At 51.5% G+C, this 14,349-nt stretch overlaps 1 protein-coding gene across 3 annotated transcripts in view; it reads left to right on the forward strand.

Annotated features, from left to right (window-relative positions):
• The first annotated feature begins 3,280 nt into the window (after positions 1–3,280).
• Positions 3,281–14,349, forward strand: part of rab11fip5a (RAB11 family interacting protein 5a (class I)) — a 35,145-nt gene continuing 24,076 nt past the window's right edge. For 2 of the 3 annotated variants that reach the window (XM_060051339.1, XM_060051340.1), the window contains exon 1: positions 3,281–4,082. In XM_060051339.1, coding sequence (XP_059907322.1) covers positions 3,700–4,082 — 383 coding nt within the window. In that variant the 5' untranslated portion in view covers positions 3,281–3,699. The remainder of the gene's footprint in view (positions 4,083–14,349) is intronic. The other variant, XM_060051343.1, reaches the window with a different exon arrangement.

Genomic DNA, 14,349 nt, shown 5'->3' on the forward strand with positions numbered 1-14,349 from the left:
ACATGAAATCGATCAAACATAAAAAGCAGCCTAATGCGTTTAATTAACGTGAAATTAATGTGAATTCGAATATGACCGTTTTTCAATGAACCAACATCGGAGGATATGTGTACACCTCAGCAGAAGAGAGGAGAGCGGGTCTATTCTGCTCCTCCTAGTTAAAAACACATTGTGATGCCAGGAATAAGCAGCCCTTAAATCACGTGGCTCCAGGAGTGCAAACGGATATGTTTCTTCTTCTTGCTGTGGTCAGACTTCAGACCCCTGTTCTGGCTGGGTGGACCCGGGTCACCAGAGTTCGACGGGAGGAGGTTAGCAACACATATCTCATTTCATCACATTTTTGTTGCTGATACAGGAGTTGAGTGACTTTCACTCTTTTCTGTTTTCACTGCGTCTATTGCTGTGGCTCTTTCTGGATGTTACACTGAGCCCGGAACGTTCTAGCGAAGACAGTGGGGTGGTCTTAAGATGGCTGCCGTTTAATTGGTCCTTCTGCTGGTGTATTGTGGAGGCCCCTCCCCCACCCATCGCCTCTTTAAGGGCTCCTGCATGAGAGGCTTCCTCAAGTGCAGAGTGATGGCAGCCATCTTGTCCATGGTCTCCACTTCACTGTCTGTTTACATGATCTCAACTCCTCAAGTACCTCCGTCAAAATAAACACCATGCAGAGACCCTCACCGCCACCACGAGATGAGCTAGCCCACTGCTAGCATCAACTCCACCACGAGAGGAGCTAGCCCACTGCTAGCATCACCTCCACCACTAGAGGAGCTAGCCCACTGCTAGCATCACCTCGACCACAAGAGGAGCTAGCCCCCTGCTAGAATCACCGCCACCACGAGATGAGCTAGCCCACTGCTAGCATCACCTCGACCACAAGAGGAGCTAGCCCACTGCTAGCATCACCTCCACCACTAGAGCAGCTAGCCCCCTGCTAGAATCACCGTGACCATGAGAGGAGCTAGCCCACTGCTAGCATCACACCTCGACCACAAGAGGAGCTAGCCCAGTGCTAGCATCACCTCCACCACTAGAGCAGCTAGCCCCCTGCTAGAATCACCGTGACCATGAGAGGAGCTAGCCCACTGCTAGCATCACCTCGACAACAAGAGGAGCTAGCCCACTGCTAGCATCACCTCCACCACTAGAGCAGCTAGCCCCCTGCTAGAATCACCGTGACCATGAGAGGAGCTAGCCCACTGCTAGCATCACCTCGACCACAAGAGGAGCTAGCCCACTGCTAGTATCACCTCCACCACTAGAGTAGCTAGCCCACTGCTAGCATCACCTCGACCACATGAGGAGCTAGCCCACTGCTAGCATCACCTCCACCACTAGAGGAGCTAGCCCACTGCTAGCATCACCTCCACCACTAGAGCAGCTTGTCCCCTGCTGGAATCACCTTGACCACGAGAGGAGCTAGCCCACTGCTAGCATCACCTCCACCACAAGAGCATCACCGCCACCACGAGAGGAGCTAGCCCACTGTTAGCATCACCGCCACCACAACCAGCATCTCAACCGCCACCCCAATCTCCATCATCCACACCACACCTTCTCCAGCACCAGCAACCCCCTCCTCCTCTTCCAGCGTCAGGCCACCACAGTGCAACCCCATAATGCCTTGCTCAAGGGCCTCACAGTGCAGTGACCAGGGTGTTTGACTCGCAGCAGAAACTGGATTTGAGGGGCACCGCAGTGGTTCTCCAGGTACAGCGCGTACCGTTAAGGCCCAGGCCTGATCGCAGCGACCCGGTTTGATTCCTTCCCGTGGTCGTTTGCTGAGTGTCCTCCCCTCTTTCTCCCATATGTCCCTGTCTATCTCACTCTTTCATAAAGCATGAAAAATGCAAAAATAAATCTTTAGAGAGAAACTGGACCCGGTCTACAGGACCAGGAGCAGAACCTCCAGCCTCCACCACCAGCGACAAACTGGGTCCAGGTGAGGTGTCCGGGACCCAGAGCAACCAGCTGGCGTCTGCGCGGTGACGCTAGCCACTACCGCGCGGCGCGAGGCAGCTAGCAGGTGCAGCACAAGATGGATGACGCCTCGGAAGAACACGTCTGCTCAGCAGAGTGTGGAGGGAAAATGTCCTTGCTCCGCCGGAGGAACGCTCACACCTGCTGGTTCTGACGACTGGAGGGTCTGCGTCTGGGAAACCAATATGGATTCAGAAGAATAATATATTTATTTGGGCTTAATCTATATTTACTGTATATTTATTTGATGTGTGTTTTCCTTTCTGTATTTTTTATATGGGAGCCATCATATGCTATGTGAGTAGTGTGTGTGTGTGTGTTTCTATGCCTGTATGTGTGTGTGTGTGTGACTGTGTGTGTGTGTGTGTTAGTATGTGTGTTTGCACGCCTATTTGTGTTTCATTGTGTGTGTGTGTGTGTGTGTGTGTGTGTGTGTGTGTGTGTGTGTGTGTGTGTGTGTGTATGCGTATGCATTCCTGTGTGTGTATGTATGCGTATGCATTCCTGTGTGTGTGTGTGTGTGTGTGTGTGTGTATGCATGCCTGTGCGTGTGTATGTCTGTGCGTCTGTTTCAGCAGAAGCGTTGGAGATTCTTCGCTGTGCGTTGATTACCTGCCTCTAGTCCATTGGAGTAGGTGAACACAGAACCGCTGAGCGGTGCGCGCGCGTGTGCGTGTGCGTGTGCGTGTGTGTAAGTATGGACGGTAGCTCTGTGGCCCCCACCGCCGGAACATCCGTTGTCATGGTGACGAAGCCCCGATGCCCGGCGCGCTGATTGACGGTTGATTCTGGTGATGAACCATTTGGAGAATCGACGACAACGACAATGTTTGCCTTTGTAAATGCTCGGAAATCACCCTTTTTTTTTTAAAACGGGTTTAGGATTTAAATTGTAGGCATACTTTGTCAACACAATACAGCAATCATATTAATAAATAATACATTTTGGCATAGGCTACAACCTTTGGATCACCTATAAATCCTGTAAATGTCCTGTTCTTGAATTCATCACTTTTATTTCGTTTTTTTTATTTAGCCTACCCTAAAATGACCCAAATCTGCTGACTTTCCACCTGCATGTCTGATTGCTCATCTCAGAGCAGAAGCGGGGATAACGTTCCTCGCGGGTCGGCTGGCACCAGCATCGATGGATGCGGTGCAGTTGTATGTGTGTGTACCGCTATTTGTGTGCCGTGTATCGCAATAGAAACGCTAACCACGTGTGGTGTGGTGGTAGTGCTCAACTTCCTCGTCCTGCAGAGAGAGGGAGAGCATGCGAGAGAGAGACAGAGCGCGAGAGAGAGAGCGAGAGAGAGCGAGAGACACAGAGCGAGAGGGAGAGAGAGAGACGATGACGCCGTGACGTAGCTGCCTGCAGAGGGGCCCGCTTGGCCGCGAGGAGCAGAAGCAGCCACGCGCTACTGTCGGCGATATGCGACAGACGCCCGCTGCGAAACACCGCGAGGAAGTACGACAACAGGGCGCCGACTAGCACCGCGACGGCACCGGGAACTTTAAAGAGACACGTCGACAGCAATGCGGCACCGCTCCTCGCCGCGGAGTTAACGTGCGTGTTGACACCTCGACGCTTTTCGGGAGGTAACGGCGGATTTGGGCTAACCCGCCCCCCTCCCCATCCCCTCCCTCCCTCTCCTTCCCCCCCTCCCGGTGCGTGCCGGTGACCTCGCCGTCCCGCCTCGTCGCCGGTGCTCGGACATGTCCTCGGTAAACTCGGATGACGAACAGCCACAGAGATGGGTCCCCACGCACGTGCAGGTGACGGTGCTCAGGGGACGGGGCTTGCGGGGCAAGGGCAAGAACGGCACCAGCGACGTGTACACCATCATCCAGGTGGGCAAGGAGAAGTACTCCACCTGCGTGGTGGAGAAGACCACGTCGCCAGAGTGGAAGGAGGAGTGCTCGTTCGAGCTGCTGCCGGGGGTCCTGGAGGAAGGGGGACGGGGCGCCTACCCTCCCGGCAGCTGCGACCTGGTGCTCACGGTCATGCACCGGGCGCTGATTGGGCTGGACGTCTTCCTGGGCCAGGCGGTCATCCCCCTGGACAAGGCCTTCCAGGACCACATCTACGCGAAGACCGAGTAGGTCCCGAGCTATTGGGTTTCATGTGTTTTTAACGCACTTTACAACTTGACGGTTTGTTTGAGATGTGTCGCCGGGGTTCACACGAAGCGACCGAGGCGGGTGTTTGTTTGTCGCAGTCTGCCGGCTGAGGCTGCCGCTCGGTGGGGCCGGCGGTGGCGGGTGGACGGTGGTTCTCCCGAGGTGCTCTCCCTCCCTCCCAGCTGTCAGACGGTTTGTGCTGCATCAGAGCTGCGCAGACACACCTTCCCCTCCGCCCACACGCACACGGTGAACTAGTGGCAGTGTGGAGCCCGGAGATCATGACTAGAGTCACCGACACATCCCTACTCTGACCCCCTGTCCACAATAATCCTGCCCGCCGGTTCCCCCGCCCCGGGAACCCGACCCAGGGAGGGGCGTTTCTGAATGCGTATTGTGTAGCAGTTTGACGATTGTTTAGGGCCCCTTTTAAATCCGATGCATGTCGAATACAGCGGGATTAGGATTATCACGACATGGCCCACATACCCGGATTATCTGACCGCTCCTCGGCCATCGGGAGATCGGCTAGTTATTTTTAGCACGGCGTTGTTTGTTTTCTAGGGAACCCGATACCCCCATGGTCTAAGAGATAGTGGTCTGACCTGTGTTTTTTATCTTGTTTAAAACGTGGTAAATTACGTGTTCAGTAGGTGAGTCTCGCGTGTCAGAAATTGGCACGCCTTTGGTGTGGTTATCACGCTGGGAATCCCCCCTTCTCCCGCCCCCCCCCCCCCCCCCCCCCCCCCCCCCCCTGTCACCTGAGGAGATTGACACTAAACACTGAGTTCAGACAACTAGGAAGAGCTGTTGACCTGACAGGTTGGCCCACACACACACACACACACACACACACACACACACACACACACACACACACACACACACACACACACACACACACACACACACACACACACACACACACACACACACACACACAGCGGCACTGGAAGGGGAGTGGCCGACCCCCATTGCTGCTGGGTGCTGGTCACTTGAAGGTGACAGACACCCTTGGGTGCTGGATCAGCGGTATTGTTTGTGTGTGCGTGTGTGTGTGCTTTAGGTCTACACGCGGAGCAGGATCTTGGAGAGTCAATAGCGGGTTCCAAAGGTCCGATGGCGTCCCCTTGTGCGGTCCCAGCAGACGCGGGAACCCGTTCCCGTCGCTCAGTGGAACGTCGCGGTTCTACTACGAATCGCTAACCCCTCGATATTCTCTGAAGAACGTCGTCGGTTATATATCTTTGTCGTGAGACGGGACATCTCATCTGGGTCAGCAGTGGGAGGGGTTTCCTCTGAATCGAAACCCTCTCTGATCGCAGTCTGAGAGAGGACAGGAAGGGAGATCAAACGCAGTCCCAGTTGTCGTTGTTTCCAGTTTGACGTAGACAGGAAATCCTTGGCTTTCTTCTTACTGCTGACTCGGCAGGCCTCTGTAGCAGCAGGCCTGGTGGTGTACGGTAGAGCGCGTAGCCCCACCCTTCTCCACACCCCCACCACACTGAAGGATGGGTTACTTACAACGCAAACCAAGCGCATAGAGGGGCCCTTGACCAGTGGCCTGGGCGTGTTTGATTTGTGTGTAGAGGATATGCGACCTCCTTCACTGGCCATTCCTCGCTGACTGTAAAGGTTTAGCATTTGTGTTTAGACATCAAGCAGACGATTGTATCTGCCGCCACTAGCAGTGTTTACAGACGGGTCATTAAAGAGCAGGTAGGGGTTAGACAGTACAGAGACAGGTCATTAAGGAGCAGGTAGGGGTTAGACAGTACAGAGACAGGTCATTAAGGAGCAGGTAGGGGTTAGACAGTACAGAGACAGGTCATTAAGGAGCAGGTAGGGGTTAGACAGTACAGAGACAGGTCATTAAGAAGCAGGCAGGGGTTAGACAGTACAGAGACGGGTCATTAAGGAGCAGGTAGGGGTTAGACAGTACAGAGACAGGTCATTAAGGAGCAGGTAGGTGTTAGACAGTACAGAGACGGGTCATTAAGGAGCAGGTAGGGGTTAGACAGTACAGATACTGGTCATTAGACAGCTTGTTGCGGTAAGGGCATCTTGATCTACTGGGAGACTGTACTTTCTGGGTCGAACCCAGTCCCCATTGAATGGAAGTGGCGACACCCTAACCACTGTATAACCCTGCTCTATTTCACTGTCGTAGAGCTCTACAATATATTCCAGACAGCTGGTTTTGCATCCAATCAGAACCCTAGAAGTGGAGAGGAGAGTCGCCTGACGGTTAAATCGGTCAGGGACACAGAGCCGCTGACACCGATGTGTCCTGAGCCGTTTGGAACAGGGAGGGGTCAGAGGTCAGCGGTGGTGTGGCTGACTCTGGTGTGTCCTGAGCGTCGTGGAACACTGAGGGGTCAGAGGTCAGAGGTCAGCCAAGGTGTGGCTGACTCTGAGGCCCTGTCCGGCCAGGATGGTACGGTCCTGGTGTGTACAGTCAAAGTGGTTCAGTATTGAGGAGGAGGAGGAGGAGGAGGTGGTTTAGGTCCTCAGGGTCAGGACTCGTCACCTCCTGATCCTGATGTCCACAGAGAAGAGAGGCTCTGGTCTCTCCGTCTTCCTCAGGCTGGAATGGTTTCTGTTGAATACTTTGGCAGACACTTTCTCTCCAAAGTGACTTACAGTAAATTTAGTTCCATGTCATTAGGTACCAGGAAGGGGTTAGATACTACAGAGACGGGTCATTTAGGAGAAGGTAGGGGGTAGACAGTACAGAGACAGGTCATTAAGGAGCAGGTGGGGGTTAGACAGTACAGAGACAGGTCATTAAGGAGCAGGTAGGGGTTAGACAGTACAGAGACAGGTCATTAAGGAGCAGGTAGGGGTTAGACAGTACAGAGACAGGTCATTAAGGAGCAGGTAGGGGTTAGACAGTACAGAGACAGGTCGTTTAGGAGCAGGTTGGGTAAGGGCATCTTGCTCAATTCCTACAGGGTAGCTTGTCGGTGTTGGGGTTTGAACTTTGAACTCCCTCGCCCCTAGAGGATCCTGCCCCAAGTAGATTTCTACTTCCTGTTCAACGGTATCCTGCCCCCCCCCCACCCCCGCCAGTAGTGTTTCACTTCCTGTCCTTTGCATTGCCACAGTGACCACCACAACTAAAGAACCAAACCAGGTAGAGGTTGTTACATATTTCTTTGCTCTGTGAGCAAGGGTAGAAAAGAGATGCGGATAAATCCTCTGACCTCCGAACGAGAGATGAGCAGGGCTCAGAGCTAAGGCCGCGTTCCAGAGGCGTCGTACTCCACCCGCACGAGTTGCTCGTGTGACGTAGTTCCCTGGCTTGTAGCACTGACAGTGTTCCCGGTTGTCTTTGTGGGCATCGCTACACGACCAGTCAGGAGAGAACATCATTGGCTAGTCTTTGTTATCGTTAGCTACGTTTGCCTCTTTTTAAACCAGCTCAAAGAAACAACACAACGTTACATTGTATTGCACGCACAGCAAAGCCGTGCAATGCATAAATTAGGGGACCAGATTTAAGCAGAAATGTAATTTAAGTGTGTAAGAGCATTTAAAATCGACATTAAAAGGACCGACGTGGTAAAAATACAAAGAAAATACATCTCATTATTGGCACAGCCATCATTGTTTGTCGAGTCGTACGGTCAACCCCTCTGAACTCGGTACACTCTCCGGAGCCCGAGTAGGACCGACCAAAAGGGGGGCGTGCTTCGGTGAAATGATGCAAGAAAGCTTGGAGAGTTCCCACTTTGCAACTCGGGCGGGCGCTGTACGATGCATCTCGAACGCGGCATAACGTCTCCGTCTCCACCCCTAGAGCGGCCATCAGCCAGAACAAACACACCCTCCTCCTCCCCCCGGCTGGGGGTCCGAAGGAGGACGGAGGACGGGGGGGGGGGCGTGAAGACGTTCTTGCAATTTTAGTTAGGCTACCTCGCTGCTCCTTGCTGCACAGCGGTTAAAAATTGCAAAATTGCAAAACAGGAATGAGATTCTGAAATTACAGTTTGGAGACCGGCCCGCCTGTCCCACAGACAGACTTGCATAACAAGAGGTTTCCTGCCTGGGCCTACTCTTGGCCCCTTCTCGGGTGCAATGTTTAGAAAACGTTTCCCTTAGGCTTACGGGCCTCGCACGAGTGTGTGTGTGTGTGTGTGTGTGTGTGTGTGTGTGTGTGTGTGTGTGTGTGTGTGTGTGTGTGTGTGTGTGTGTGTGTGTGTGTGTGTGTGTGTGTGTGTGTGTGTGTGTGTGTGTGTGTGTGTGTGTTGCAGAGAAAACAGGCTTCTCCATGAATGTTTTCTTTGGCGATACACTTGTAGAATCTGTAATATCTCTAATATTTTGGACCTGGAGCAAGAGGGACGTTTACTGTTCCTTCTCAAGGCGTCTTCCTCCTGTGGTTTGATGTTCTCGCTGAGTGGTTGGTTTGAGGGTTTGAGAAGGCTGAGGGCTGCCAAGGTGGGTGGGGGAGACCTTCTGAGATGTACGTCGTTACACATGCATAAAGGGCAGACGCTTTTATCCAAAGCGAATTACAAAACTTTTCATGAACAATATTTCGCTGTCAGTACAGTAAGGATGTTCATAGAAACAACTGCCAAGCTCTAACAATTGTGAGGTTAACCCATTTCCCGTATGCAACAAAGATAGCTAGGATAAGATGCTACACAATGCTAACTACTATTTTTAGGTGCAAGGACGTACAACATACAATAAGTACGTACATTAAGTGCCAGGACGTACAACATACAATAAGTGTGTGTGCAGTTTGTGTGCAATAAGTGCAATGCAGAATCTAGGTTATTGTAATATAACAATACAAACTAGATAAAGCTCTCCTCAACTGTGACACATTGTTCTGACCCTATAGGTGTAGAGGAACTTTTGATTGGGTGGAAAATACTCCGTGAGCCGACCCCTGACTGATATTGATCGATCGGGCGACATGACACCACACGCACACACACACACACACACACACACACACACACACACACACACACACACACACACACACACACACACACACACACACACGCCAAGGACATCCGTGGTGGCGGGGGGAGCCTGGCGACTCAACATGGCGTCTACTGACTCATTAACAGAACCAGCGTTCGTGTTTCTGCACCACGGGCCCACAGGTTTTGGAGCAGCCATGTTGGCAGCACTGTGTGGCTCGCCGCCACGGGGAAAAGCACACGTCTGTTTATAGACAAGCGTGTCTTTCTGAAGTCGTTTCCCACCCTGCTGCTTCTCTGTGACCGTGAACGCTTTCACTTCCAGGATCAAGATCTATTTATTGTTCCGCGCTTCAGACGCCTTCGTCCAAAGCGAGTTGCGCTGAGTCTTGTCTCGCTCGAGGACGGCTCTGGCCAGGCTAAGGACTTTGGGGATCAAACCCATAACCTTTCAGCTGGAAGTCTTGCCTCCTAGCCCCTACTCTGTCCTGCGCCCATCTTTTCGATATCTAATTCTGTAATCCTTTTCCATCCAACTGCGTGAGGGAGAGAGCTGCGTCGCTGTCTTCAGACGCGGTGGTGAGATACAGATCTGCAGTGTTTGTTTGCGAAGGCCGCTCTCGCTCACAATGTGCGCCAGACCTCGTGGTGGAACCTCGCCGCTCCGGAACGTTCTGTTCTGCGCTATCTGCTCATCACAGGAGTCTGGAGGCGTAGGTCTGGTGCTGCAGGAGGGACAGACCTCTGCATAGTTTGGATTTCTCTTTCCGACTGAGACATTTTGATCAAGTCGTGCCTCTCGAAGCGGGCCCTTCCTGCTGGGTTATTTTGGGGGTCTGGGTCTTGCTATGAGGAACTCTTTTGGTTTAGTTTCTAATGTAGTTCTAGGCAGCAGGTGTGTCGTTAATCTGATGTCGGGCCCGACATGATCAAATTAACAATCGCAGAAGAAGAATGAAAAGTATGCATGGAACAATATGTTTACTATGTAGATTCATCCGGTGAATAGGGAGTTTTTTTTTGATTTACCTGCGAGCTTGGATGCAAATGGCTTCACTTACGATGTGAATCAGTTCTTGTTTAGATGGAAATTCCGAATTCATGGTATTACTATTGTTGACGGTAACCACTGCAGGAATGAATTGATGAAGCTGAGGTCAATGCCAAATTGACACACACACACACACACACACACACACACACACACACACACACACACACACACACACAGTGGTGCGTCCAGGGGTGGGGTGGTGCTTACGAGGAAAACATTTTAGATTGAGAGGTTCACTAGCGAAGGCGCCAGCGTCGTCAAACTAGATAATATAATCGTTTTATTGTAGGGGAGCGGTCTTTTAAAATATGGTCCATCTTGGAGAGCTGAAGACATATATCGTCATTCAGAGAGCCGAGCGACACTAGCGATTGATGATTTAACCGTTCAAAGTAAAGAATGATGTTGTCTCAGTGTCTGAGATGATTCGTCGCAGGAGAGACTATTCGCCGTTTGAGAAGAACATGCATAGTTAATAGTTAGTAACCTATGAGTTGTATAATAATCATGTATAATTCAACTGTACACAAAGTCGACGATTTCTAGCTCTAGCTCTTCTCTCCCTCCCTCCTTCTCTACCTCTCTTGGTCCGTCTGTCTGTCCTCCTGTCTCTAGCCCTCCTCCATTCTCTCCGTCTGTCTGTCTGTCTGTCTGTCTGTCTGTCTGTCTGTCTGTCTGTCTGTCTGTCTGTCTGTCTGTCTGTCCGTCCTCTCCCCTCTCTCCCTCTGTCTGCTCTGTCTGTCTGTCTGTCTGTCTGTCTGTCTGTCTGTCTGTCTGTCCTCCCTTCTCTCCTCTCTTTAAAGGTCTTGTCACTGTCAGATTCTCTGGGACTGACTACAGTTCTCGTTGACCATCATGTTGTTCTTCTCATGGACCAGAAGCGGTCAGAGCCGGTCCAAATGAAACCAGAGAGTCTACAACATTCTCCACCTGTCAGTTAGAAACGGGACTCCGCATCCATCCCATAATATCATTGGGTGCTGAAACTCTTCCCTTCACCAAACGGCCCTGGTAATGTCTGGAAACTCTGCTAACAGCGTTAGCGTAGCGAATTAGCTTATGGCGGTAGCGCAGAGAGGCCTTTTGAAAGCTACGTTATGCTAGCCTAATGTATGAAAAGTGATCCCTCGACTGATCTAATTAAATACAAGGTAACTCTGGAGCTACGGGTTGTGTGCTGCAGTCCCCCTCATGTCGTAATAGCCTGTAGCGTTCATCTATTTTCTGCGATTCGCTAGGAGGGATATCGACTTGGACATGACCAAATTGACCGAGCAATTAGCCAAAAGAACAGCGTCTGGGTCTGGGCCAACGGGTGATTAAATGGCGCTCCGTTTTGGAACCGTTTTACGGAAACTAACTTCCTTTAAATATTTATTTATTTTTCTTTCTTCTAATTTGTTTTGATTTTCCTCTTTTGATTTATTCATTGAATGCCGGGTGGGGAAGTTGTTTGTTTGAAAGACATTTAGAAAAACTATATTTAAACCAATTTAGAAAAAAATCTAAACAAGTATAGAATAGAAAATGTGCATATGTATAGAAATATGCACATGAACAAGCATGGAAGAAAATGCGTGTAGAAAAATGGAGCCTATGATATGCACATAGTCCTATAATATATACACAAAGGTGTCAGTATTGGAATCGCAGCCCTAGGAACATGAGGGGGGGGCGCTTTTGTTTTGAAAGAACAAGAGCTTATTGTATGGAAAGAGCATGTGGTGCATGAGGACCTCCTCGCATCCAGATGTGGAATGCAGTGGTCCTCTGTGGCCCGGCTGCAGCTAACCACTAACCGCTAAGGTCCACTGTCTTTGTTCAGGAGGATTGGGGTGTGTCGGCGTTTGTCCTTGCAGTGTTACAGAGTAAAGTGTGACCACTGACTAGTGTACCAGGGCTGGAACAACACACACTCAGAAGAACAGGAGGTTCTAGTTTGGTCCCGTCTGTGTTGGTGAACCAGTGGTTTGGACTCATTGTGTGTAATTGTGGGTTGTGTTAATTATATGCTGATCCTGATCGGGTACTCGGATTACTGGTAGGGCTTTTACTTTGGTGACCTAAATTGACATTGACTCTTGAGTTAATGACCTCGGCTCGGGCAGCCAGCCTCATGGATTTGAGTGACGTCATATCGTGTGCGTCGGTGAAATCAACGCGGAAGAGCTTAAAATGTGCGGATCAACGAGGCGATTACAAAAGATCGGAACTAATTTGCTTCCTAACGAGATTTCTGTCATGTTTTTGCCAAGGCGGGCCGAGTTAATTGAGATCGCAGCCTTCCGACACCAAGTCCGCGCGGAGTGCTTCACAGAGGCAGGGAACGCGTTCGAAAGCCTCCAGTTATAGAACAAACGTAAAAATGGGAACCGAGATTAGTTTCAGACCGACCCCGGGGAGTACAGTCTGCTCGGTTTCTCCTCGACTGTCGGAGAGCAGATGGTGTGGTTTGAGGGGGTTTCTGTGTGTGTGTGAAACCATCTGCTGAGGCTTATCTGCAGACAGCCCCCCCCACTGGACCTGAACACCGCTCAGATCCTACGACATCTGACGGGTTCGGTTTGTTGTTAGCCACGTAGCAGCTAACCTGGTTGATTCCAAGGGGGTGGGGTTATGGACCGGAGGGGCGGGGTTATGGTTCGGAGGGGTGGGGTTATGGGCTTGAGTGGGCGGGGTTATGGGCTTGAGGGGGCGGGGTCATGGTCTGGACTCTGGAGGGTGGGTTTTTGAGCTGGAGGGTGGGATTATGGGCTTTACCGAACCGGAGGGGAGGAGTTGGGGATCGGAGGGTGGGGTTATGGGCTGAGGGTGGGGTTACGGTGTGGATCGGAGGAGTTATGGATCAGAGGGGTGGGGTTAAGGTCTGGAGGGCGGGGTTATGGACTGGAGGGAGGAGTTACGGATCAGAGGGGTGGGGTTATGGGCTTGAGGGCGGGGTTATGGACTGGAGGGGAGGAGTTACGGATCAGAGGGGTGGGGTTATGGGCTGAGGGCGGAGTTATGGACAGAGGAGCCCACACCAGCTGACGGAAAGCGGCCATGACCCGTACCAGATCTGGGCATTGTTTTCCTTCACTTCCGGGAGGAAGATGGGGGAGGGAGAGGGGGGTGTGGGAGAAGGTGAGGGCGGAGGGCGGCGATGGTTATCACCTGTGGTTATTTCCTGTTTGGAATTTGAAGGGAGGAGGTAAATCCTCATCTACAGGTATAAAACCATCAGAAATAAAACCCCTTTGATAATAACTGGGACAAACTAAAGAATCAACGGGAGTGGACGACAAGCACGCAATGTTATATAAAGCTTATCTCTTCTCCACTATCCGATGTCCCCAACGGCATGTTGTGAAGAATGAACCAAGGTCCGGTGGTAATAGAAGATTGTAGACAGGTTGGATTTCTTTGTTTTTCTAATAAGCGCGCGCACACACACACACACACACACACACACACACACACACACACACAACACACACACACACACACACACACACACACACACACACACACACACACACACACACACCAACACACGCACCCGGGCGGCGCAGTGAGGCGAACGCGTGTGGAAGAAATGTCGGCGTTGCGTTTCGCGTTCCTCGAGCAGAGGTCCTCTGGGATTGGCTGAAACCAGGTTTGATCGCGTCGTCCTTCTCGTCTGCCTGCTCGCTGCCTCTGCTGCGTGCTGAGCTGATGCGTGTGCAGGTGCACCTGACTAGACACTGCACGGTGAAATGAATCGTCATACGTGTCAGTTTATAGGCGGTGTGGGTTGGATGCAGAAATCGCTGTTCTAGGAAATATATTTAGTCCGCAGAAGCATCCACACACCGTCTTGCTCGCATATACATCATCTGTGTCTGGGAACTGATGGAAGGCTATAACAATTATTTATTTATTTATTTTCTCTCTCGTGAAAACACCCTGTGTGTGTGCGTGTGTTCATCCTGTATGAGGGTGGTGCGCTGGAATGTGAACCCCACCCGACATCCTCTGTGCAGACTCCACTCGTACCGAGTTTCCGAGAGAGTCCCAGGAGGTTGAGGTGGTGTTTACTAGACGGAAGGTGGTGGGGTTTGATTCCCCCCCCACACCTGCCTCCTAATGTTAGCGTTTATTTATTTAACCGGCTAGTGGACATTAGTTGAGGGCAGGTGGAGACCGCAGTTGGCACATGGGTGGTCTAAGGGTCACATAGGTCAAAGGTCGCTGCGTCACGGGGGGGGGGGGGGGGGGGGGGGGTGGGGG

Source organism: Gadus macrocephalus, chromosome 5, assembly GCF_031168955.1.
Source record: "Gadus macrocephalus chromosome 5, ASM3116895v1".
NCBI lineage: Eukaryota > Metazoa > Chordata > Actinopteri > Gadiformes > Gadidae > Gadus > Gadus macrocephalus.